The sequence below is a fragment of the Rhinolophus sinicus genome, linkage group LG15 (assembly GCF_036562045.2).
Source record: "Rhinolophus sinicus isolate RSC01 linkage group LG15, ASM3656204v1, whole genome shotgun sequence".
Taxonomy (NCBI): Eukaryota; Metazoa; Chordata; class Mammalia; order Chiroptera; family Rhinolophidae; genus Rhinolophus; species Rhinolophus sinicus.
The window spans coordinates 23201888-23228858 of NC_133764.1; the positions used below are offsets into that span (position 1 = coordinate 23201888).

The following is a 26971-nucleotide window of genomic DNA, read 5'->3' on the forward strand; positions in this document are numbered from 1 at the left end:
TGATTATTGTGCAACTCGCGGGCTACCCAGGCATGAGGAAAAATTATTAAAGCAAGGCAGAGATTATCAACTCAGAATAACAATAAGCCTTAACATTTAGGCCCTAACTTCTTCAACAAAGAATTACGTGAAGGCTCCACTGTATCGTAATTCCGAATTCTGTCAGTATTACTGTTCGGGCATGTTCTATATTCCCTAAGCAGAATGGCGTTACCAGTAAGGAAGAGGATTGCAGCTTACAAATTCCTTAACAGCAACCATATGGATGAGTTGCTATCATTTCCAACGTGTGTCCAACTAGAATTTGTATATATCCATGTACGCATACACATATACGCATACACATATACAGGTGTGTGCATATCTAGACTCCCAGATGTAGGATGTGCTACCGTGTTTCCCCGAAAATAAGACCTAGCCAGATAATCAGCTCTAATGTGTCTTTTGGAGCAAAAATTAATATAAGACCCAGTCTTATATAAGACCTGGTCTTATTTTACTATAAAATGTATAAGACCGGGTCTTATATTAATTTTGCTCCAAAAGACGCATTAGAGCTGACTGTCTGGCTAGGTCTTATTTTCGGGAAACATGGTATTATGAGTATGGTTTTAAATGGAATAGTATAAAGAGTTCTGTCCCAGTGTGTTGGTTGGTTCTGTGGACCGAAAGCACTTTTTTTTTAACGGTACAAACTAACCACCAGGATAACTTTTCAAGGCAGAGCATGGGACTTATGTTCTAAAATCATGATGGCTAAGCCAAAAGCAGCCTTGGGTTTTCATACCTCCAAGGGCTCCACAGTAGAAGACGCGATCTATGGAGGGGTGCATGGAGGAAAAGGGTTGATAGGCTAATTCTGGATGCAAAGTGTTTTTGTGAGAAGCATTCAGCATAGAGCACATTAAATCAAACAAGAAAGAGGGCTCAGTGGGCAAAACTTATTTTTTTCTCTTCAAAGAATGATGTGGGGAATTGGAGGAGTAAGTGGAAGTTGAAATAAGGGAGAGATGAAGAGACATGCAATAAACTATGTTGGGTGAACCCCTCACAGAAAGAAACAAAAAGAAAAAATCCTTAACATTTTACATTACATTACTGCCAGCCTAAGTAACATGATAGATCGTGTGCATTTGAGTTCTGTGGAGGGACATCCCACTCAAGCTGTAATTTCTGACCAGGCATGAATTTATAAGGAAGGGGAAAGAACTGCAGAATTTCTTAGGCTTCCCTGAATACTCTCTCAAATACCTTGATGAAGTGTGTCAATAAATCCTTAAAAAGCCCTATAGGACACAGCAATCTAACTGATCAATGTACTTCCCGAAATCCACTACAGTTACCTTCCACTTCACAGTTCCTAGACAACCTCCAATGCTCCGGAGTACTTCCCTAAAAAAGGAAATTTATTTTCCCCTTTAAAAACAGAAAGAACAAATGCTCAGAATACAAGGTACTTCAAATCCAAGTTTATTTACAAGGAATTGTTTAAACTGTCGAACAGAAGTTACCCAGGCAGAGTTGGAATATTCTCATTTTTATTTGATAGACTTTTGAACTGTTTGAATATTTTATAAGCATATGTTACTTTTATAATTTAAAATATTAAAATTTAAAGTAAACTTTGAAGTAAGGAAACTTATTAAAAATAAAATTAGAACCACAATCCAAGTAACTCTGTTTCATATAAAATAGTCTGATCCCTTCACATTAAAAAGCTTTTAAATAAACAGCCTATTAGGTAGTGAAACTATCCCTAACCATATGCCCAAATTCTCTAGAGTATAGGTCTAGAAATAACTACTTTGAAAATGAGGATTCAGGAAATAGCTTTCAGAAAATGCAGATTCCCATGCAGAAGTAATTAGTCCTCTCAGGATTATTCATACCAATGCTACCACATTATCATACTGCACTGTGAGTCTGATTTCACTGAGTCTGATTTCACTACATTGCTAACTGTTTGAGAGCAGAGACCTCATCCCATCACTCTAGCATCCAACACATCCCCTGGGCCATAAAAAGTACCTACAAATATTTCAGTTGCAGAGAAATGATGCTTAAATCACAGGGCAGAACATCTAATGACACTATCATTTCCAAATCTAAATGCTGACAAGCAAACAAAGTGTGGACTACATATCTGCTAACTTCAATAACTATGTATCCTCCACAAGACCTTTGTTAACAGAAGCAAAGTAATCAAACTGAACTTTTTCCTTATAACACACAACTATAAGACATACAGGCTACTCCTAAGAATCTCAAAGCCATCTACCAGATTTAAGAATTTATGAATGTTACAATGCAGTCTCATGAAGTCTTAGTTATCACCACTTAGATGGATAAACAGACTCAGACAACAAAAGATTGTTTTATTTGTGTTTCTTTTAATATTAGTAAGACTAAGGAGTGTTTATTAGCCAACCCAAAATGAAACACTTTGAGAGGTTGCTTTCATGTAAAGAAAACAAACACTTAAATGACTTATGCTTTAAAAGTGGTTTACCTATCTCCACACCTTCCTATGAGCTCCTTGAGGCAAGGACCGTGAACCTCGGTATACTTGGTGTTGGCAAATGGTAGACTCCATGTTGTTGAATGAATAACTGAATAAAAATGACATCCTAGTATTTTTATTGACATATTCTTTTTATATGTGCATGTCAAGTCTTCAAAGAACACTAGTACTAGTATTTATTTACATAACCCTTCTAAGGAGAAAGAAACAAATACTGTGGCCATAGAGCTATAGTCTAAGAAAAGACTATACTATCACTATTGAGACTAACAATTAACATTACTAAAAACCTACAAAGTAGCAGACATTAGTCTAAGCACTTTATATGTATTAACTCATTTAAGTCCTCACAACAATCCTTTGATTAGGTACGATTATTATACCACCATTATACAGATGAAGAAAATGAAACACTACTCCAAGCTTTAAAAAAAAAGCTGCGTATTTTTCATTTTCCAGATCAACAAATTCTTATGGGTTATATATCAAAAATAACTGGAAAACAAAGTATAATAAAATTTTCAATTACTAAAAATGACAAAACTGCCCTCCCCAATACTAGTACATAATTTTAAAAAACACTAATGAGGCTCTGTTAAAATGTTATGTCCAAATTTGGTTCCCACACTTAAAAAGCAAAGTGGAGAAACGAAAGGAAGCCTAAATCATATGGATGGAAGGCAGGTCCAGTAAGAAAAATAAAGGTATATTTACTTAATCTGAAAAAGTTAATGTGAAGAAATGGATTGATAATCTCCAAAATTCAAGTGGCCAAACACATCAGAAAAGATGCTTAGACAGACACAGACACAGACAGACACAGACACACACACACACACACACACACACACACACACACACAAAGATATTTTTCTAATACTGCTTGATGCTGACAAGAATGTGAGGAAAGGAAAAGGGCACTCTCCATATACAACTGATAAGAGTTTAATTAGCACAACATATCCAGAAAGCAATCTGACAAAATATATCAAAGTTTTACACGTGCATATCTCCTGACCCCACTATTCCACTTCTGGAAATTAATCCTAACAAAATAATCAGATAAGAAAGCAAAGAGGTAGGTACAAAAACATTATTTTTAGCTTTTTTTTAAATCAAATTTATTGAGGTAACATTGGTTAATAACATTATAGCATTGTTTATAACAGGCAAAAACCGCAAACATCTCAAGTGCCCATTTACAAGGGATTAGTTAAATTAATTTAGTTTAACCAGATAATTTTCTGTGTAGCCTTTGAAAAGTGTAAGTATAAACAGGACTTGGTTTGAATAAACTAAACCATAAGATACATTTTGAAACAACTGAAGTAATTTGAATATGGAGTGGACATACCAGGATCATTAGGAAGTATTAATTTGGTTAGGTAAGATGACAGTGTTCCATAAGAAACATCCTCATTTTCAAAGAGCCACTTACAGAAGTATTTAGAGGCCAACTGGCATGATGATTATACTTTAAAATACTTCAGGAAAAAAAGAAAACAAAGGTAACAAAGTATTATTTTTAAAGAAAGAAAAGGCAGATTTATATTCATTAACATGGGAGGATGTAAAGCATATCTCATTTATGGCTCCAAAAAAGTTTAAATTGAATGAAGTATCAAGGATATATACCAAATTGCTAAAAATGGATAGTGTTTCCCCAAAAATAAGACCTAGCCGGACTATAAGCTCTAATGCATCTTTTGGAGCAAATTTTAATATAAGACCCGGTATTATATTATATTAATTATATTATATTATATTATATTATATTATATTATATTATATTATATTATATTATATAAGACAGGGTCTTATAGTAAAATAAGACCGGGTCTTATATTAATTTTTGCTCCAAAAGACGCATTAGAGTTGATGGTCTGGCTAGGTCTTATTTTCGGGGAAACACGGTATCTCTGAAGAGCACTATTAAGAGTAGGGAAAAAGGGGGACTTCCACAATCCATGTTACATATTTCAGTTCTGCTGGGGGAGGAGGGATCAGTACTGTTTGAAAAGAAAAATTACTACAAATTTTACTTTTATAATTTTTTAAAAGGTAATGAAGATTAAATAAATATATTCAAGAATACAAAGAGGTCTTCTGAAATAGACATAATTCTTCCTGTCAACAGGAAATCAAACAAGAAGAAACATTAAAATAAAAGCTGGAGAAATTAGAGGTTGCCTTAAGTTTGCTCGGACATCATCCATCCCTAAGAACTAGTTTAAAATGTTCCCTGCATGATTCACAAAAGAAATTATCAAGGACCAATAAATGTAAGGGAAAAAATGTTTACCCTCATTAAACACTGGGAAATGTAAATTTTTAAAAATGTAAATTAAAATAAGCAGAAACCATTTTCTATCCATGTGACAAAGATGAAAAAAATTATAAAATCCAGTGTTAGTAAGGATAAGGGAAACTGATATTCATATAAAGAAGGTAAGAATGTAAACTAATACAGCTTTTCTGGAGGGCAACTTGGCAATACAGATCCAAAGCCTAAAAATTTTGTGTTTCCTTAGAATACATACTAATTCCACATATAGAAATTTATTTTATGCAATAACAATCATGGATATGAGTAAAGATTTAATAACAATGGTGTTTATTGCACTATTTATAAAAATTAAAAACTGGAAACAATCCAAATGTCCAATAAAGAACTGGTTAAACTATCCATATGATGGAAAGTCTGTGCTGCCATTAAAAATAATGCTGTAGAACAATATTTAACGACATGGAAAAATATTCATGATCTTTGTTAAGTAGAAAAAAACAGACTGCAGAACAGAATATAGAACATAGTTCCATTTTTGTTCTAACTACACACCCACTGGGGGGAAAAACTAAAAAAGATATATACCATACACCAAAGTATTAAAAGTACTTAACTCTAGCTGCTGGGATTAGAGAGTATTATTTCTTTGCTTTCGCTTGGCCATTTTCCAAATTTTCTATAATGAATATGTACATTTATAATAAAAAAATAACTGTATATTTCTTTATCACTTAAAAAATGTCTTACCTGCCTATAGGAGAGGAACTAGGTCAGCTGCTATACAAGAGGAACTAGATCAGCTTATCTCCAGAGGGCCCTTCTAGCTCTTACTGAAAAAACAGTATGTAGGAAAAATCTTCAGAAAAATTAAAGGATACACATACTACTTGCACTCTATGCCTCCTATTTTACAATAAATTCATCTCCGACTTCATTCCTTTAAGATTTGGCCTTGGGGCGGCTGGTTAGCTCAGTTGGTTAGAGTGTGATGCTCTTAACCCCAGGGTTGCCGGTTCGATCCCCGCATGGGCCACTGTGAACTGCACCCTCCACAACTAGCTTGAAATAACTACTTGACTTGGAGCTGGTGTGTCCTGGAAAAACACACTTAATTTTTAAAAATGTAAAAAAAAGAAAAGATTTGGCCTTTATTTCCTCACACTTTCTTGAATAAATAAATAAATAAATAAATAAATAAATAAATAAATAAATAAACTATGAGCATAGTGATTGGGTGGTGTGGCCAAGAGCAATGGTTATGAAGCAGAGCAAACCTCAGTTTCTACACTGGCTTTGCCTCTAGCTAACTGTGTGTGTGACCTTCCGCAAGTTACTTAACCTCTCCAAGACTTAATTTCCTTATATGTGCAACACAGTTATTAAGACCTATTTCACAGTCTACTTTGAGAACTAAAGGAGACATTTGTAAATAATTTAATACAGCACCTGGGGAGTGATGCACAGTTAATAAATGGAAGCTTTGTTTATTCTTTTCAGTAGATACAGGCATCTAGCATTGTATTTGCAATAATACCAAGATAGGCATAAATTGATCATCCCAGTTCTCAAAATGTGACCTGATTGCTTTCCACTCATGTTCTTTTATCTTATGAGCCTCACGGAGGACACCAGGAATGCTTTCTAATTACTTGAGTTAAAACATCTGTCTCTGTCCTTCCCCCAACCTCACCATTGTTGACATTTATGTACCCTAGATTATGTACCATCTTTAGGATGTAAAAACCTTTAAGACTGTCTGAAAGGCTTCTCTTTCAGAATTTTCCTTGCATGAAATAGTATGAATAGCTAATAAGAACTCTTCTCAAAATAGTAGCATTTTGGATTTATCCAGAGGCAATTTTATTCAACCGCCCCAAGGAAAAGAATCTGGTAGATCTGAGACTAAACATCCAGCAAAACAATCAATATTAGGTGAAAGGTAATTAAAAATTACCAAAGAACTTGAGCTAAAGTCAAGTGTCATCCAAATATAACAAACTTTCAAAGCAAGTCACATGAGCAAACTTATTTGGGGATAGGTCATAAATAATAATTATAATAATCAAGAATTATGCATATGTCTTAAAGGTATTATGACATATAGACTTTAATTCACAAGTAACATTGTAACCTATTTTTTTCTCACACTGCCTCCCACCTCTCTCCCTATCTAATCCCTTTAGCAAATTTCCATTAAAACGTAAGAGAAATATAGAGTAGAAGAAAATATATACACATTAAAATGTCTGGAAGAATACACCTCACATTGTTTTCTCTGAGAAGGAGGTACAGGGATTTGGGAAAGTGGGAGAACTACTTTTTTCTTTACGTACATCTATACTGTTTATATGTATATTTTTTTGCAGTGAAAATTCTATATATAAGTAAAGATTATATATGTGTGTGTATGTATATACACAGAGGGTGCCAAAAAAAACTGTATACACATTTTAAGGAAAAAACTGTATTAATATGTACCAATAACAAAAAATGAACACCATTCACATTTGACTTCTGCAATTATAAGAGGTGCTCAAAGTGGTTACCATCAGCGAGCATCCAGACATTTCTGATTACAGCGAACTCCTTAGCATAGATAATATCTCTTAAAAAGCATATACATGTTTTTGGCACCCTGTGTATATGAACAGCATAAGTACAAATTAAATTAAGTCCCATACAAACCCTAGCAAGTTTCATAAATTTCAGGGGGGAAAAATGTCTCTATTCTTTTGAAAAATGCTTTGCAGCTTGGTATAGTATTTTTTTAAAGATAGCCTAGCTACTCTTAGGAAAATACATTATGAGTAGCAAAGCATTAGCCATGGTTAAAACTGGAAAGGAGGAAACTGATGAACCAGTGATCTGATTTCCTCTGTCCAACTGTTTTGTTTTGTTTTTAATAAATTTTATTGGGGAATATTGGGGAACAGTGTGTTTCTCCAGGGCTCATTAGCTCCAAGTCGTTGTCCTTCAATCTAGTTGTGGAGGGCGCAGCTCAGCTCCAAATCCAGTCACTGTTTTCAATCTTTAGTTGCAGGGGGCACAGCCCACCATCCCAAGCAGGAATCGAACCAGCAATCTTGTTGTTGAGAGCTCGCTCTCTAACTGAGCCATCCAGCCACCCCCGCAACTGCTTTTTATACCCTCTTACTCATCTAGATGGAGACATCTCTGGCTGGCTTAGACCAAGGTTTCCAAAAGAAATGGTAACAGAACCCAAACACTTGGAAAAGTAATTTCATGAAAAAGCAACTAAAAACAAAAATATTATGAAACAGCTTACTTTGACATAAACCTAAGGGTATGTTTGTCAAAATTTCTGGGGTTATTTGGGTTATGAAAGGCAACTTCATTTATTAGTACAACTACTATTATCGAGAGTAAAAAAATCTGCAAATTCAGAGTAAAAAGAATTACAGCTCAACACTATCATACCTCCTACATTTAGCCAAGTGACACAATCAACAAAAACCAAACACATAAGTTCTCTGTCTTCCAGGGGAATTTTTTCCTTTAAACAAAGGATTTACTTTCTGCTCTTCCACTGTGGCCCCCTCATTTGGATCACTTGTTCCTATTTGGTACAACTATCCCTAAGGAGTTTCAAGGAGTTGTGAATTAATTGTTATTCACAAGCAAAAAGAAAAAGAAAAGAAGAAAGAAAGAAAAAAGGCAGGATTAACTGCAATTGCCATACAACTGAGAAACTTGCATCTTGCACTTTTACCATGTAAATAATGCACAGATCCTGCGGGAACATGCCAAACACCAGGATTCTTAATTAATGGAGCTCTTTAATGTGCAAATCAGGAACAAATTGCAAGTTCTGACTCGCATTGATTATGAAAACATTAATTGAATGAGCAAGACCCTAAAAAAAAAAAAACCCAGAATCCTAAATCTTCAGGAGAGACCAAAAGAATACAAAGCTCTGGAAACCAGACAAGTCTGACCAATGTCTAAAATGCAAACCTAAAACTAGTGCTGCTTACTGTTATACAATGAATTTAAAATCTAGAAACAAAAAACCAACAGTTTAATCAGAAATACTGTAAAAGCATCTATTCCACCAACATCTTGCATTAAGCAGAAAAATGAGTGTTTACTCCAGAAGCTCACAGACACTGCTTTAAGGGGAAAAAAAACTCTACTTTATATATATACACACTTATATGTATATAGGTATAACAAAACAATGCTGTCTCTTTAAAAAGAAATTCATCCTATATAAATTATAGCCATAAACTTTTCCTGCAGTGCAGCCTAATTAATTCTTGTTCTATACACAAAGGGAAATGCTGGGTGACAAATGGGTGTGAAGCCAGAAAGCTGCCAGGTCTGCAAAACATTTTCTACTTCAATTTATAAGCAATTTTGCAGTAAATCATCAACCAGAACCTGGAATCTCAGGAATCTCTGAGTGTCCAAACCACATTATATCACTTATCAAAGAGAGAAGGAAAAAGAGTTTAAAGACATCTCATTTTTCAATTCTAACCCACATCAAAATCTAGAAGCCCTGTGTAATCTATTATTCTCTTCTGGGTAAGGTTTTAGGACCAAAGATATATATTTCAAGCAAAAATGACACTACAGGTTGATGTAGCCCATTCTTCCATCCCTAGAAGTACTGTATCATGTATCCATTACCATAAGAAATATTCCCCGAGTTATCTGGGAATCAGCTCACAACTATTTATAGCCATTCCTTCAATCCAAGCAAAATGTTCACTATCAAGCCAAACTGCGGGGTTCAGCAGTGAGCCATGGTGGGAAAACAGGTGGGAAATACTCCAAGGAAATGAGGCTACTGAAGAGGAAAATGGAAACTTACAAGAAACAAAGAAGAAAGCAGGGCTGCCCCTTTGTAGTCAAACCCTTCCCCCACCCCTGACCTCTGTCAGCCACCGATCCGCTCTCCATCCTTTCAGTTTTACGTTTTCCAGCATGTCATCTAAATGGAATTTTAAAGTACGTAATCTTTGGGACTGGCGTCTATCATTGGCATAACACCTTTAACATTCATCCATGGCTTTGCGTTTATCATCAGTTTGTTCCTTTTTATTGCTGAGTAATGGACCAGAATTTGTTTATCCATTTGCCTACTAAAGGATATTTAGGCTGTTTCCAGTTTTTGGTGATACTGAATCAAGTTGCTATAAACACTCATGTCAAGTCTCTACGCAGACATATGTTTTCATTTCTCTAGGGTAAACAGTATCTAAGACGAGGATTGCTGCATCATCTGGCAAATTTATAAAAAAAACTGCTAAACTACCTTCCAAGGTGGCTATACTATCTTACGTTCCCATCGACACTGGATGTAAGTTCCAGTTGCTCTGCATCACTGTTGACACTCGATGGTGTCAGGTGTTTGTTTTTAGCTATTCTAATATGTATGTAATAGCATCTCATTAATTTGCATTTCCCTCAACACTAATGATCATGTTAAACCTCTTTTCATGTGTTTATTTCCCATACTATATCTTCCTTGATACAATCTCTGTTCAAATCTTTTGCACTTTTTTTTTAATGGGTATTTTCTATTGTTGGGTTTTGAGAGTTCTTTATGTATTCTGGACACAAGTCTTTTGTTGGATATGTGATCAGCAAATATTTTCTCTTGGTCTGTAGCTTGTCTTTTGATTCTGTTATCATGTCTTTCACAGAGCAAAAGATTTTAATTCTGATATTGCCCAATCATCAATTTGTTCTTTTAAGGACTATGCTTTTGATGTCATATCTAAGAACTCTTTGCCTAACCCAAGGTCATGAAGATTTTTCTCCCATGTGTTCTTCACTTTAGTTTTATGTTTTGCACTTAAGTCAATGATCTATTTTGTGTCAATTTTTGTGTAAAGTTGAGCTATAGGTTGCAGTTCATTGTTTTGTAAATGAATATACTATTGTTCTAGCATCATTTGTTAGAAAGACTATCCTTTTCCCATTGAGCTGACTTTGCACCTTTGTAAAAAAGTCAATTAGCTATATTTGTAAGAGTCTATTTCTAAACTCTCTATATTCTATGCCACTGATTAAAGTAAACTTTTAAAATGAATAAACCCACAAAGGAAGGACAAAGTGTGAGAGAGATGCCGACTCAGTTTGGTAAGCTAAAAAGCCAATGGAGAATGTCTACAACTAAAAGACTGCCCACATCAAGTATTTAGGAGGATGTGAAGCAACTGGAACTGCTGGTGGGATTGCAAAATGGTTAAACCCACTTTGGAAAACAGCTTGGCAGTTTCTTTAAAAGTTAACCATATACTTACCATGTGACCCAGCCATTCCATTTTTATTCAGAAGTGAAAGTATGTCTTTAAGTGTACGTACAGTAGTCCCCCTTATCTGCGGTTTCGCTTTCCACAATTTCAGTTACCAGCAGTCAACCAGGGTCCGAAAATATTCAATGGAAATTTCCAGAAATAAACAATTCCTAAGTTATAACTTTCGTGACATTCTGAGTAGCATGATGAAATCTCTTGTCATCCCACTCCTGCCAGGGACATGAATCATCCCTTTGTCCAGCGTATCCACGCTGCCTGCTACCCACCCATTAGTCACTTAGTAGGCATCTCGGTTATCAGATGAATTGTCGTGATATCACGGTGCTTGTATTCAAGTAACCCTTACTTTACTTAAAAATGGTTCCAAAATGCAAGAGTAGTGATGGTGGCAAATCAGATATTCCAAAAAAGAAACTATAAAGTGCTTCCTTTAAGTAAAAAGGTGAAAGTTCTCCACTGAATAAGGAAAGAAAAGAAATCGCATGCTGAGGTTACTAAGATATATGGTTAAGAAGGAATCTTCTGGAGCCGGTCCAGTGGCTCAGGCAGTTGGAGCTCCATGCTCCTAACTCCGAAGGCTGCCGGTTCGATTCCCACATGGTCCAGTGGGCTCTCAACCACAAGATTGCCAGTTCAATTCCTTGACTCCTGCAAGGGATGGTGGGCTGTGCCCTCTGCAGCTAGCAACGGCAACTGGACCTGGAGCTGAGCTGCGCCCTCCACAACTAAGACTGAAAGGACAACTTGAAGCTGAACGGCACCCTGCACAACTAAGATTGAAAGGACAACAACTTGACTTGGAAAAAAGTCCTTGAAGTACACTGTTCCCCAATAAAGTCCTGAAAAAAAAAAAAAAAAGAAGAAGAAGGAAACGTCTATCCATGAAATAGTAAAGAAAAAGAAATTAGTGCTAGTTTAGCTTTTGCACCTCAAAAGTTAAAGCCACAGTGCATAATAAATGCTTAGTTCAGATTAAAAAGGCATTAGGTTTGTGGGTGGAAGACATGAACGGAAAACGTGTTCTGACAGCAACATGTTGCCCCAGAAAGCACTGAGCCTACAGGAAGACTTCAGCGAGGGGTCCCCTGAAACTAGTGACATCACATCATTTACTACAAGTAAGGGATGGTTACACAGATTCAGGAACAGGTTTGGACTGAAACATATAAAAATTACTGGAGAGGCTGCATCTGCCAATGAAGAAGCTGCTGCCACAATTCCAGCAGAGTTGAAGAAGTTAATTACGGTACTATCCACGGTTTCAGGCATCCACTGGGGGTCTTGAAATGTATCCCCCAAGGATAAGGGGGGACTGACTCTACACAAATGTTCATGGCAGCTTAATTTGTAATAGCCCAAAACTGGAAACAAAACAAATAGTGCTATATCCATATAATGTAACTACTCAGCAATAATAGGCAATGAACTATTGACATAGGCAAAAACATGAATGAATCTCAAAATAATTATACCAAGTGAAAGACAGACAAAAGAGTACAAACTATGATTCCATTTATATAAAATTCTAGAAAATGCAAATTAATCTATAGTGACAGAAAGCAGATTAGTGGTTGCTTAGGGACAAGGGGCAGGAATTAGAGATTGCAAACAGGCTGAGAAAACTTCTGGGGATAAGAAAAATGTTCATTATCTTGAGTGTAGTGATGCCTGCATGGGTGTATGCAGATGTCAACTTGTACAAATGCTGCTGACAGGTTAAGTAAGATGAGGACTGAGAATTGACCATTTAATTTAGCAACATGGTACTCTGTGACCTTGATGGACAGTGTTGGTGGAATGGTAGAAATACAGGCTTGACTGAATGGGTTCATGAGAATGGGAAAAAGAGATTTCAGATAGTGAGTATAGACAACTGTTTCTAGTGATGTTGCTTTAAAGGGGGGCAGAGAAATGGGACCTATATGCAATGTATTGTATGTAAATTATAGCTCAATAAACCAATCTTTTTAAAGCAGATGGACAAATAACTGACTTACTAAACCTGAGCAAGTTGACTCTGCTGTTAGCAGTAAAGAAGAATGAGAAGCAATCCACTTAACAGTCCAAGAAGAGAATCCTAGAAGATTCAGGTACTGGCAGTGCTAGACACCTCTAGAAGAGGAGAAGGCAGGGCTGAAAACACCAGGTCCTCCCTCTTACTCACTCAGACAGAAGTTTCGGTTTATCCTTTGAAGAGAGTTAAACAAATAGGGTACCTGGACAGGGTAGCACCAGACACAGTTGAGGGCAAAGGCATAATATTAAAAACAGGGAAATAAACTGAAATTCACAGATGAAATGCTGATATCTACCTCCTAGGATGCTGGCAGCCAGGCAGGAGACTGGAAGTCCTCTAGCAACCATAACTCCATGAGGAGCAAAGATGTAACTACTGATATTGAGGGTTTCCCCATGTAGTTCAGATACACTTTACAATGGAAACCACAGACAAAGAGCCCATGTAAATATACAAAGCATCTAATCAACTTTTGGACACACTACTTTTATAAGTCAGCAGAGACAACAGAATCACCAAATATCTGAGAAAAAAAAATCTAATCTGTTATAGAAGGATTAAAACAAAAGAAAAAAAGCTTATAGGAAATAGACTATGCAGGAAAAACCCGTAAGAACTTACGTATCAGGTATATCCCCAGAGAAATAAAATTAAAATATATTTTAAAAAAATAAAAATACTCAATAGAGGGGTTTGAAAATAAAGCTAAGGAAATGTCTTAGAATGTAAAACCAAAAAGACAAAGAGAGGAGAAAGAAAAAAAGAGAGGTAACTGGAAAAATGAAGGAAAAAAAGGAGAGAGCCAAAGAACAGTCTAATGCCAAATGATAGACCTTCCAGAAAGACAGATGACAAAACAGAGGAAAGGAAATCAAATAAAATAATTTCAAGATAATTTTCCAGGACTGAAAGATAGGAGTTTCCAGACTGAAAAGACCCTGCAAGTACTCTGCACAATGGATGAAAATACATTTACACCAAGGGGCACGCAGCATCATGAAATTTCAGAATTCTTCAAAGAGATGTCTCCAGCTTCCAAAAAGGGAGGGGGAAAAACAGTAAGATCAGGAATCAGAATGGCTTCTGACTTATCAATAGCAATTTGGGAAGGTGGAAGGCAATGGAATATTCTATAGAATTCTATACACAATCAAATAGTCAATCGTGATGAGTATCATTGTGATGAGAGAATAAAGATACTTTTAGACATTCAAGGTCTAAAAAAGTTTACCTCTCACACACCCTTTCTCAGTAAGCAATTAGAGAATGTGCCTTACGAAAATAAGGGAATAAGCCAAGAAAGATCCTGCAATACGAGATCCAAAAAAGGGAGAAGCTAAGGTAATCCGTAGGAGATCCCGGCATAATAGCTGGGCACCAGAGAAGGTGAACAGTCCAGATTAGAGCAGGTCAAAGACTCTGGGAGAGACTTCTTTAGGAAGGTAAATTGGCAGAATATCTGATGTAGTTGAATATCTTGAGGGGAGATTCAGACAACTAGAGAAAAGTATGGACTTCAATTACTGCATAGAAAACAAAATAAACAAAAATGTAACAATTATTAACTCCAGAAAACAAAATGGTACGTGGGAAAGGAAAAATAATCCTAGTATATATATTGCATGGCTCAGCTGTGAACAGAGTTTACATAGACATAATAATGTAAACACTGACTATTGATCTAACCAAATTACAATATAACCAAGAAAGGACGGAAAGTGTATATGAGTGTAGCATGAACAAGAGCTAAATCCTCATTTTCATAATGAGGAGTCAATAGATAATGCCTAAAACTGAAAAATCAAGTAGAAACAAAACATATTAATTACAGATACAAAGATAAATCCCACTGATCCCCAAAATATACAACAAAATAACTGAAAATATCATTGTTGCTCCAGGAGAGTTGGTTAGGGCAAAGGGGTGATGTGCACAGTCAGCAAAATCTGGTTTTCATAACCAGCTTTGTAGAATCATTGGACTCTTTAAATTATATACATGTATAATTTAGATGAAAATTTAAAAGAGAGGGAAAAAGTCCAAGGTAATAGAAAAGATGGTGGAGATAGGAATAATTATAGGAACTAAAGTGAAAACAAAAACAAAAAAGCTTTAAATGTAGATAATATACTCTAAGTAATTAATAATATAGAAAAAGAACATTGAGAAAACAAAAGACCTCTTAGAGATTAAAAATATGATTGCAAAAAAGAAAAGAACTGGAAATCAAACTGAAAGTCTTTCAGAACACAGACATGGAAAACCACAAAAAGATGGAAAATGTTGGAGAACAAACACATGAGACATAACACTAATCCAAGTTTAGTATCTAAAAGACATCACAGAAATGGAGGCAAGGAAATTATCAAAGAAATATTAGATTTTCCCAAAACTGAACAACCCGTCTTCAGACTGAAAGGGCCCGGTAAGTACTTAGCACAATGAATGAAAAAGGACCCATACCTAGCCATTTCTTCAGGCAATTACAAAAAAAAACAAGAATAAAAAGAAGATCCCAAACATTTCCACAGAGCAAATACAAGTCACTTACAAAGGAATGAGATTCCAACCACCAACTATTTTCTCGTCGACAACACTCAGATGATAGAAAAAACAGGGCATGTGGTAGGTAAGCTGAATAATGGTCCCCCAAAGATGACCACATCCTAATCCCCAGAACCTGTCAATATGTTACCTTCCATGGCAGAACTTTGCAGATGTGATTAAGTTAAGGATCTGAGATGGGAAAGTTACATGGAATTAGCCCAGTGAGCCCAATGTAATCACGAGGCCCTTGTAAGAGAGAGGCAGTAGGGTCAGTCAGAAAACGAGAGGCTGAAGCGATGGGATTTCTGGTTTTGAAGATGGGAGACAGCCATGATCCAAGGAATGCAGGCAGCCTCTTGAAGCTGGAAAAGACAAGGACACAAAATACAGCTACTCCCCTAGAACCTCCAGAAGGAGCACAGCCCTGCTGAACCTTGGTTCTAACCTCCAGAACTGTAAGATAATAAATCTATGCCTTTTGTATACTAAGCTCGTGGTAATTTGTTGCAGTAACAATAGGAAACTAATACAGGGTGGTACTTTCAAATTCTGAGGGAAAGTAATTTTCAACCGAGAAATTTATATCCAATCAATTAAGACTTTATCAATAGAGAATGAGGGCAGACTCAGATAATTTACTCTACGAATATTTGGCAACAAACTGACAAAGTAAACTGAGACACAGGAAGACCAGAGAGCTATAAAAGAGTAGCTCCATCCTAGAAGAGCAATGAAAGGAGGTCCCAGGAATACACGAGTCCCAGAGAACAGCCAGTTCAAACTAGAAATATAAAACAAAAGAGATGCCATGATTTAAAATGTGGGGGAAAAAGATTGAAGTGATAAAACAGAGTTACAAGAGGGCAAAAAAAGGAAATTGGAGACCTAAGGAAAAAAATGACATAATAAATTAATAGTCCAAATGTGAAGCAAACTGAAATACAGCAACTGATGGTGGATAATAAAAGATCTACTTGAACTATGAACTAGGAACGTGAACAAAACTAGGAACATTTCCTTTGAGTGGCCTAGGAGCCATGAACTCTTAACACACAGGAAAGAAAAAGTAATTTCCCCTGTCCTGGTATTGTACCTTATTTACATGGTAATAACATTGTAAATACAGTTTATTGGTTTTCAACTCCTAGGGTCAACATATGGATAAAGCACTGAAATCTATGTTGTGGTTGCAGGGCAAAACATAAAACTAGTGGAAAGATGAAATGACTATTTCCTATCTTATCCTCAAAATTTCTACTACCTCCTCCCTTATTCCTCATTAGCAATTTATGGCCTTGGTTTCTATTTCAAAAAACACAGAACGAGCAAAAGAGAATTTCCAGACTCCTCCCTATCTGTGTATACTACTTACATACAATCTTCCCACCTGTCACTACACTTAAACTGTCCACACTGCTATCAAAGGTCACCCTGCTTGTGCACTAGTCCCATCTCCACTTACCTCCTCAAGGACAGTGCTACAGCAGAGATGCCCTCTCCTGCATCATCCATTTTCCCCCCGGTGGGTCCTTCTTATCAACATACAAGCATGCTGTTATTTATCTCATCTCAAAAACAAATGAAACACCTCTCCTGACTCCACATCCTTCTCCATCTAATGTCCCATTTCTCTGCCCCCTTTAAAGCAACATCCCTAGAAACAGTTGCCTATACTCATTGTCTTAAACCCCTTTTTCCCGTTCTCTCCTGAACCCATTCCTTACCACTCCACCAAAACAGCTCAAGGACACAGACGACCACCGTGTTGTTAAATTAAATGTTCAATTCTTAATCCTCATCTTACGTAACCTGTCAGGAGCATTCTCTTCTTTCATACCACAAAATAAATAAATCAAAAAAGAGTTAGAAACAAATCATCTAACATTACAGCAGTAAAACAGAAATAGAATGAGACAATGTAAGGCAAAGGACTCTTGTCTTCCTGAATACTTCTGTACAATTTATCATATTCACGTATGATTTTTAATAAAATTAGTTAAGAATAGGTTTTAAGACATAAATAACAATAAAACAGAGTGGCACCTTATACAGGTTAGGTTCTAAAGTCCAAAGTCTGAGCATAAAGCAAAAATCAAGTCCTGACAAAACGACTTAAAAAAAATCCCTAAAATTGCCCATAAAATTCAGCGCCAAGTTCAACATGGCCAGTTGCTCCTGTCAAACACACACACAGCTACTTCATTAATTAAACAGATGACTGTGTTTAGGGACCATGCTGTACAAGATTGCATGCTGTAACTTTTTTTTTTTTTTTTTTTTGCATGTTGTAACTTTAAACACTAGATTCATAGTCTGTATCTGATGAGAGGTACCCAGGAACAAAGAATAACAGGCAACAACAGATTCCGCCTGCCAGCTCACGCCTACTCCACGGCACTGCTCACTGAATAAAAGGGCACTCTTTAAGCTGTTTGTCTCTCCCTCTTTTTCATTTAGCCAGGTACATAATTCAAGGTGAGTTAATTACATGAGCATATAAAGAGGCTCCAACATACAGTGATGTGTACGACTGCGTCATGAATAGCGGAGAGAGTGATCCTACTATGGAACTCCTACAAGCCCGGGTTGCTGCCTTATCTAACTCATCACTATTAAGGATTGTTTCTGGAACTGAAGACAACCCCAATTCCTAACAAACCCAAATCAAACCAAAACAAATTTTCTGACTAGACTAGTTTCTGTAGTTTTGAAGTTTTCACAGCTCTGTGACCCATCCAGGGCTCATCTTTTCAGGGTAGGCGGAATCCCTGCAGAAGATTCTGACAGTCTTCTCCTGGTTCCACTACTTGGTTACTTTGGAAAAGCACTTACTCTTGTGATCCAACTTTACTCTCTACATAATATAAATGCCTGATTAACCAGGTTGAACAAATTAAGCAGTAGCTCAATAGGGACCAAAAGTCTTCCTAGACAGAACTCATTCTCTAATAGACAAAACATAGCATACATTTCAATGCTAAGTCAATAGGCATTATGTAAATATCAAAAAGAAAGTTATCAAGAAATGACTGTCTTCATTTCCCACCTACAGTTAAGGAAAAATAAGAGATTGGTAGTACTCTGTGGTGGCAGGAGTGTAGGAAAATAACTGTTACAGATGAGAATTTCAATTATTACAATTCTTCTAAGGCCAATTTCACTATATTCCAAAAGCCTTAAAAAAAAAAAAAAAAAAAAGTACCATATAATCCCTTTGTCCTAGCAACTGCATTTCCAGGGAATGTAGATCTATGTTGTCCAATACAGTATCTACCAGCCATATGTGAAAACTGAGCACTCGAAATGCAGTCAGTCCAAATTTTGAGATGCACTGTAAATGTAGACTACACTTTGGATTTCAAACACTTAACATGAAAAAATATACATAAAATATCTCAATATTTGTATACTGACTACAGGTTAAAATTATAATGAAATTTTTTACATATTGGGTTAAATAAAAATACTACAAAAATTAATTTTAGGGGCCGGCCCGGTGGTTCACGTGGTTAGAGCTCCATGCTCCTGACTCCGAAGGCTGCCGGTTCGATTCCCACATGGGCCAGTGGGCTCTCAACCACAAGGTTGCCGGTTCAACTCCATGAGTCCCGCAGGGAATGATGGGCTCTGCCCCCTGCAACTAAGATTGAACACGGCACCTTGAGCTGAGCTGCCTCCCCGATGGCTCAGTTGGTTGGAGCGCGGGCTCTCAACCACAAGGTTGCCAGTTCAATTCCTCGACTACTGCAGGGGATGGTGGGCTGTGCCCCCTGCAACTAGGAACGGCAGCTGAACCTGGGGCTGAGCTGCGCCCTCCACAACTAAGACTGAAAGGACAACGACTTGAAGCTGAACGGCACCCTTCACAACTAAGATTGAAAGAACAACAACTTGACTTGGGAAAAAAAAAATTAATTTTACCTTTTTTTTAATATATAGATTTTATTGAGGAATATTGGGGGACACTGTGTTTCTCCAAGGCCCATCAGCTCCAAGTAATTGTCCTTCATCTAGTCGTGAAGAGCACAGCTCAGCTCCAAGTCCGCTTTCAATCTTTAGTTGCAGGGGGCACAGCCCACCATCCCATGCGGGAATTGAACCGGCAACCTTGTTAGGAGCTCACGCTCTAACCAACTAAGCCATCCAGCCACCCCTCCAGAAATTCAGGGGTAGCTCATTGTCTTCAGTCTAGTTGTGGAGGGAGCAGCTCACTGACCCATGTAGGAATCGAACCAGCAACCCTGTTGTTCAGAGCTCACGCTCTAACCAAATGAGCCATCCAGCCACCCTTACCTTTTTTTTTTTTTAATGCAGTTACTAGATAATTTAAAATTACATACGTGGCTTGCATTATATTTCTACTGGACAATGCTACTTTTAGACAAATTTCACAAATATGTATGTACAAGTATGTTTATCAAAGCATGCTTTATAATAGTGAAAAACTAGAATAAACCTCAGCATCCATCAATACAGACTGGTTAAACACATTGTAGTAAATCTATAAAATGGAATATTCTGTAGCCACTGAAAATGCTGATGTACATCTAAATATACTGACATGAAATGATATATTAAATAGAAAAAATAAGCTTACAAAATAGTACATATTTATAAGATTCCATTTTTGTTTTAAAAAGGTATGTGTGTGTGCACGCACATGCGTGCACACAAGCACAAAAAAATGCTCTGAAAGGATATTCATCAAAATGACAACTGCGGTTACCTCTGGGCAGTTAAGATTACAGGTAATCCTTATTTTCTTCTTTATGCTTTTATGTATTTCCTGAATTTTTGAAGTAAGCATGACATAATTTTATAATTAGAACAGTAAAGCTATTTTAAAAAATGATAGCCATTGGCTGAAACAAAAAGATCAATCTTACATCATCTTCGCTAGAAGTTTATGGTAATAAGGCCCCTTAATTCTACACACTGTGACTCTTGGAAAAGCTTGCAAGTGCCTCGTCCCAAGCAATACTTAAACCTATTCCAAGTAATTAAGAATATTTCAGGGTTCTACAGATCATTTGTGAGAACTCTGCCATGAACCCATAAAGTGTTAATTGAGAGAACACTGAAATAAATGTTCATGAATTTGTCACCTCAGGCAACTAAGTAATTAAAAAGGGGGGATTTCGCTGATAATATTGGTTGCCTATGGGATAGAGAACTGGGCAGCAAGGGTACAGGAGTGGGAAGGAGGATTTTTCTCTATCTAGTCATTATTGTCCTTTGAATTTTGAGCCATGTGAATGTATTGCCTACTTAAAAATAAATAAAATTTAAAAACAAAACAGAAACATTACCAAGATTCTGTCATTGCCCATGACTAAGTCAAAATTTTAAAAGTTATTCTTTAAAGTATAGTGCTATGGTAAAATTAGCATTAAATGTTGTAGTTTATTCAACTCAAAATAGTTGAGGGGTCAGGGGGAAAGACCACAGAGAGATAAGAGGGTAAATATGAACGAGAAGGGGGAAGGCAACGGGGAGCAAACAAAATGTAATTTATTACTAGTAGAATTTGTTTTTACACTTAGGCAGGTAAAAAATTCCAACACTTCCTCTATATTTATATTACATTATACTGAATTCTTGGAGTTTTTTGCTTATGGGAAATATCAAAATGTCAACCATTGTTTCTATTAAAGGTCTTTAATGATATTGCATTTTGGACCTGTAATGAAACATGGTGCTCACTGCAGTTTGTAATGCATCTCATTAAATACATTAATAACATGCATTTCACTAAAAGGTCAACTTATTATGGCTGAAGTTTGGCTTTCCTTTAATCACTTCATTTAAAGGTATAGAGCAGCTTTTCACAAAGATGGCGCCAAAAACGAAGAAGGAAGCCCCTGCCCCAGCCCCAAAGCTGAAGCCAAAGCAAAGGCTTTGGAGGCAAAGAAAGCAGTGCTGAAAGGTGTCCACAGCCACAACATAAAAGCAGATCCGCACGTCGCCCACCTTCCGAAGGCCCAAGACACTGCGGCTCTGAAGGCTGCCCACATGCCCTCGGAGGGCGCCCCCAGAAGAAACGTGCTTGACCATTTTGCCATCATCACATTCCCCCTAACTACGAAGTCGGCCATGAAGAATGTAGAAGACAACAATACACGTGTGTTCACTGTGGATGTCAAGGCCAACAAGCACCAGAGCAAACAGGCTGTGAAGAAGCTCCATGACATTGACGCGGCCAAGGTCAGCACCCTGGTCAGGCCTGATAGACAGAACAAGGCGTATGTTCCACTGGCTCCTGACTATGATGCTTTGGCTGTTGCCAACAAAAGGGGATCATCTAGTCCAGCTGGCTAATTCTAAATATGAAAATTTTTCACTATAAAAAATAAAGCTACAGAGCAAACTCTGAAAAAGATAGTAGAGAGTGCCTGTTACAGAAATGTTCTCTCAATTCCCACATCCATTCAAATCAGTTATGCTTATTTAGAAATCATTGCTAATGTTTTTATGTGAGATAATGGTAGTGATTTCTTAAAAATCTTTTTCTTTTAGATACATGCTGATTTACTGATAAAATGGTAGGATGTTTGATATTTGCTTCAAAATAATCCAGAAGCAGGGAAAGAGTTTTTATAAGTATAGATGAAATAAGATTAGTTGTGAGTTGATAACCGCTTAGCTGGTAACGGTATATGAGTTCATTGCACAGTTCTCTTTACTTTTATACAGGTTTGATATATTTCATAATGAAGTTTTAAAAAACTCATGCTGAGTTTTCCTAAGTAACTTGCCTTCTTCCTTATACTATATCATTGCCACCGACATAAAAGACCTGCTTCCTAATACTGTAGAACTTTTTCAAAGAAAATCAGAGAAAAAGCTAACCTTTCTAGAGAAATGGTTTTGCATATAGTACATCCCTTAATTCTGCTAACGTCACTTCAGGACTTACCACTTATGCAGCTACTAAAATATCAAAAAATGTCTTTGAAATTACTGTGCAATTCAAGAGTTATAATTACCATCACGTGACACCAAGGTGATTGGGGACTAAGTACATGTGTGTGCTGGAGAAGGCGGGAGATATTTACTCAGTTTCTGAAAAGAAGAGTTTAGGTACAAAGAGTTTAGGTACTGAAGGTATAAAGGCATGCTGCTCAAAAGTTTACTGTGGCTAAAAAATAGCTAGAAGTCTGATGTTTTAGAGGCTATTGTTAGGACTATGAGAGTAAATGACAGTGCCAAGGAGAGAATATATCAAGAAAACACTACCTGAGAACAGGATTCTAAATGCAATGAAACTGACATTAAGAGAAGAGTCTGAGATGAGATGAAATCTGAAAGGCAAGAGAACCCAAATAGCATATGTAGTGTCACCAAAGCCAAAGGGAAATATTTCAAGGAAAGGTTGAATGCTTCAAAGGCTGGGTTTGGCAATAAGGAAACCTCTGGTCACCATTCCATAGGCATAAGAAGCAAATGCTGAATTATAGCTATTACAGTAGAATATAATACTTTCCAGACCAAAAAAAAAAAGTCAAAATCCACTGAAGACAGTGGGGATGATGGTTCGTTACAATGATGACCATCACTCACATGGCTGCACACTGCCCAACGCCTCTTTCAGCAGGAAAAGATAATATTCATACCTACCATTTGTGGTGTGCTGGGTGCCAGATACTGTGCTAATGCTTTGTATTGATTATGTCCTTTAATCCTCACAACCACATTATCACCATTTTATTGTGAAGTAACTTGCCCACTGTCACTTGGTTGATCCATTTCTAAGATGGAATCTAAACCCAGGCAGTCTGACTTTAACAACTAAGACCAAGCAAACCGAAAAGAGATTTTGTTAAAGACAATAAATTCCAGTGTTTGTTCTCAGGTCAGTACAAATACAGCCTATATTCCATACCAGTTATATAGCACAATATAAACTGTTCATCAGAGTAATGCAGCCAAGAAATTTTTCTAAAACTCTGTTTCCCAAGACTAGGAAGTATGTAACATATTATGTCATATTGTCATAAAGATAGTTGGAAACAAACAAAACTTTACCTATGAGATGTGCAGAAATTCTGGTTATTAGAAAGCTCTCCACTTTCCCATTTTAGATTATGTGATACCAAACAAACATTCCTTTTTTCTCCCTCTTCCACCACAACTCACCCTATCAGATTAATAGACATCCTGACAGATTAACTAGAGTTCACCAATGAGGCAAAGAGGTAATTGGTTAAAAAAAAAGACAAATTAAAAAGATCAGAACTGTTGCAAAATAAGTTAAATAACATTAAAATAGCTAAATAAACTAAATTGTATCCAAGAATAAAAATGTGTCCACTATACCTCACAATATTTTAAGATGACTCAAAGGAAAAAAAAAAAAAAGGTAAGGCTCCAGCAAGAAGAGTAATAAGTAACAAAATGGAAAAAGCCTTATCTGAAACATTTCAAACATTTAATCTAGAGCAGTCTAGGTCTCATTCTAAGGCATACCAGGAATTAGGGTACTAGGGCATCAAAAATAGCAGAGAAGTGCTCCAAAAATCTCAAAAACTTTGAAAACTGACAATATATCATTTATTTAAGAAGGAAGGAGAAAAGCTGGGGGAAGGGATAGAAAACGCCCACCCCTCACAGTATCTTGAGGGTTCCTGAAGGATTAACCAGGCCTTTCACATAGGAAACAAACTTCAAGTATGGCAGGACATATAATCTAAAGACTGGACCCTAGGAAGCAATTCCTAATTAAACCAGGTATTCTCCTACATGAAAGGTTCACAGAATCCCCTTCCCTAGAAATCCTATATTATTTATTTTGAATGATTTAAGGTGATTTTACCTAAAGGCAGACACCAAATCAGACATCCTACTCTGGTCCCTTCCAACTCTGACTCCATGATACAGTAAGTTTTAAAGAGCAAAGGAAAACACTAAGTCTCAGCAAGTAAATGAACAGCGATTCCAACCACAGTACATTCCCTGCAAATCTCCCTCTGCCCCAGGCCTTTGGTGACATTCGGCATCCAGGCACACAGCACACGGGAGTGTGGAGCAGAGGCAAGACTCCTAGGTCATAAGGCAGAAAAGCTGGAGTTTTCTCTCTGCCATGCATGAACAAGCTCTGTAGCTTTGGGCAACTCATTTTCTCCAAGACACGGTTCTCTCATCTGTAAAATGAGGGGACTGGGAACCCAGTAATTTCTAAATTCCTTTTCTCTTCTAAAATTCTTGGACTTTTTAGCTCAGTAATTCTATTCCAAAACTTTTTATCCCCTCTGCAGTCATCATCTTTCCTCATTCTATGCAACCCAAAGGAAGATATGAATAAGATCATCTTAGCATGTTGCTCTAGAAATTTCCCAATCAAGGCATCTTTTAAGCTCGTGATACAACCACCTTAAATGAACTGAGTTTAGTCATTCATTCTGTCCCTTTTATCCTATACCAATGGATTTTCAAAGAGTGTTGTTCTCTGAGCATTAAAAGAAGTTAACTCAGAAAGCCAAGGAGAAGGGAAGGGGCAGGAAGAAAAAGAGTAACAGACCTGACTCAAGTACCCAATCCATTTCAGTCAGTTAGCTTCTTTTGATAAGAGTTATGCCTGTATTGCTATTTTTTAATTAAAAACTACTATTTTGTACCATATTATCATTAAAGCACATCTTCTCTTTTTCAACTCTGTGGTAATACAAATACAACCCGTGCATCCCAATGTACCCCACTGGTTTTCTAAGTATCTCATAAGCATTCTTACTATTTTTTAGGGCGCTGGCAAATTCTGGGCCACCTTTATCCTTGAAAACTGGGAAAACATCTGGTTGAGGAAGCTGATTGGTAGTCAACAAAGCTTTTTGTAGTTTGATCCTTGCTTCCAAGAGTTGGTCCCACAGTGCTGAGAAAGAAAAAAGAATTCCCTTCCTTAGTTATACAATATTCCTGGTTAGAGGAGGGGGGGAAGGGACAGAAAAACACACCAGTCTCTAAGCGGCACAGCTTTATCACCGTTTCATGCCATGGAAACACTCTCTATTATAGGAAATAAACTCAGTATCTTGGAAGCAAATATTTGCTACATCAGAGAGAATGCTAAAGCCCAACGAGAGGAGAAAACACTTCTCTTCAATCTTCCACAGTTGCAGGAAGTACTAGAGCAGAACCAGCTAAGCAGCTCAGTGTAGAAATGGCTGGCTAAGCATAGAACAATGGGGCTTTAGACCTCCAGGTAAGTGGGGCATGTCACAAACTAATTGGAAGGACACAGGAGAGAGCGAACAGCCAAAAACAAACAAACAAGAAAAAAAAGGACATCAAATACAGACACTGAAAAATAAGCAAACAGTAAACCATGTACAAACCTATCTGGTTCTTCACAGCTCTGCCTTTCTCCACTTCCTCGGAAACTTTGACACTGGAGAAGGTCATCACCACACCATCATCTTCACTGGTCCTGTCTTCAGCTCTGTCTTCCTCCCTCTCAACCTCGAAGTCTTCCTCATCATCCCCTTCTTCCATGCCACTCTCCTCCTCTTCGTCTTCCTCCTCCTCACTGCTACCGAGCTCATCCATTCCCTCGGTAAATTTTTCAAAGTCATCGATGTTCTGGACACTGAAGCCTGGGGTGTTCCTGGAGCAGCTTCTGCTCCCCTTCCTCTGGGCCAGACTACTGTCCGCATCACCACCACATTCCTGGTCCTCAGCAGCACTCATGGAGTCCTCACTGGATTCCTCCAAACCCAGCCCCTCTGAATCGCCATCTCCAGACTCTTCCTCATCAGATATTTCCTTGTCTAAACAAGGGAGAGAAGAAGCAAAAAATGGATAGTACCTTGAGACAAATACCAGGCCATCTTTCATTTCAACTAAAGGACCATGGCAACTATCAAAAAAAATATTATTGTACTTAACTCAATAAATAGTTATTACACATCTACTATCGCTGAAATGCTAAGGGAGAAGCAAAGATGAATAAAACATGAATCCTATTCTAACAAACGGTTCTAGTGGGAAAAACCTGTAGAAACTATAATACAGAGAAGAATTTAAAAAAAAATTTTGTGTTTCTTTTTCAAGAAGGTGCAGCTCACAGGAGCCCATGAGGGGATCGAACCGGCAACCTTGGAGTTATTAGCACCATGCTCTAACCAACTGAGCTAACTGGACACCTCAAACAAAGTTTTGACAACCTAGAGGAAGTGGAAATTTTAACTGTGGGGCAAGCGAATTTAAGCAAGGCTATAAGGAAGAGGTAGTCTTTGGTCTGGACCCTGAAGAATGGTCAAATTTCACCCGGTGAGGGGGAATTACCAGTTTTCCCAAACCTACATCTAAAAAAATAT

The 26971-nt window shown here is 37.1% G+C and overlaps 1 protein-coding gene across 1 annotated transcript in view; it reads right to left on the minus strand.

Annotated features, from left to right (window-relative positions):
• Positions 1-26971, minus strand: part of AATF (apoptosis antagonizing transcription factor) — a 96212-nt gene that overhangs the window by 65966 nt on the left and 3275 nt on the right. The window contains exons 3-4 of the mRNA XM_019732616.2: positions 25991-26422; positions 25390-25527 (exon numbers count right to left, since the gene is read on the minus strand). Of these exons, the coding sequence (XP_019588175.2) occupies positions 25390-25527; positions 25991-26422 (570 nt within the window). The remainder of the gene's footprint in view (positions 1-25389; positions 25528-25990; positions 26423-26971) is intronic.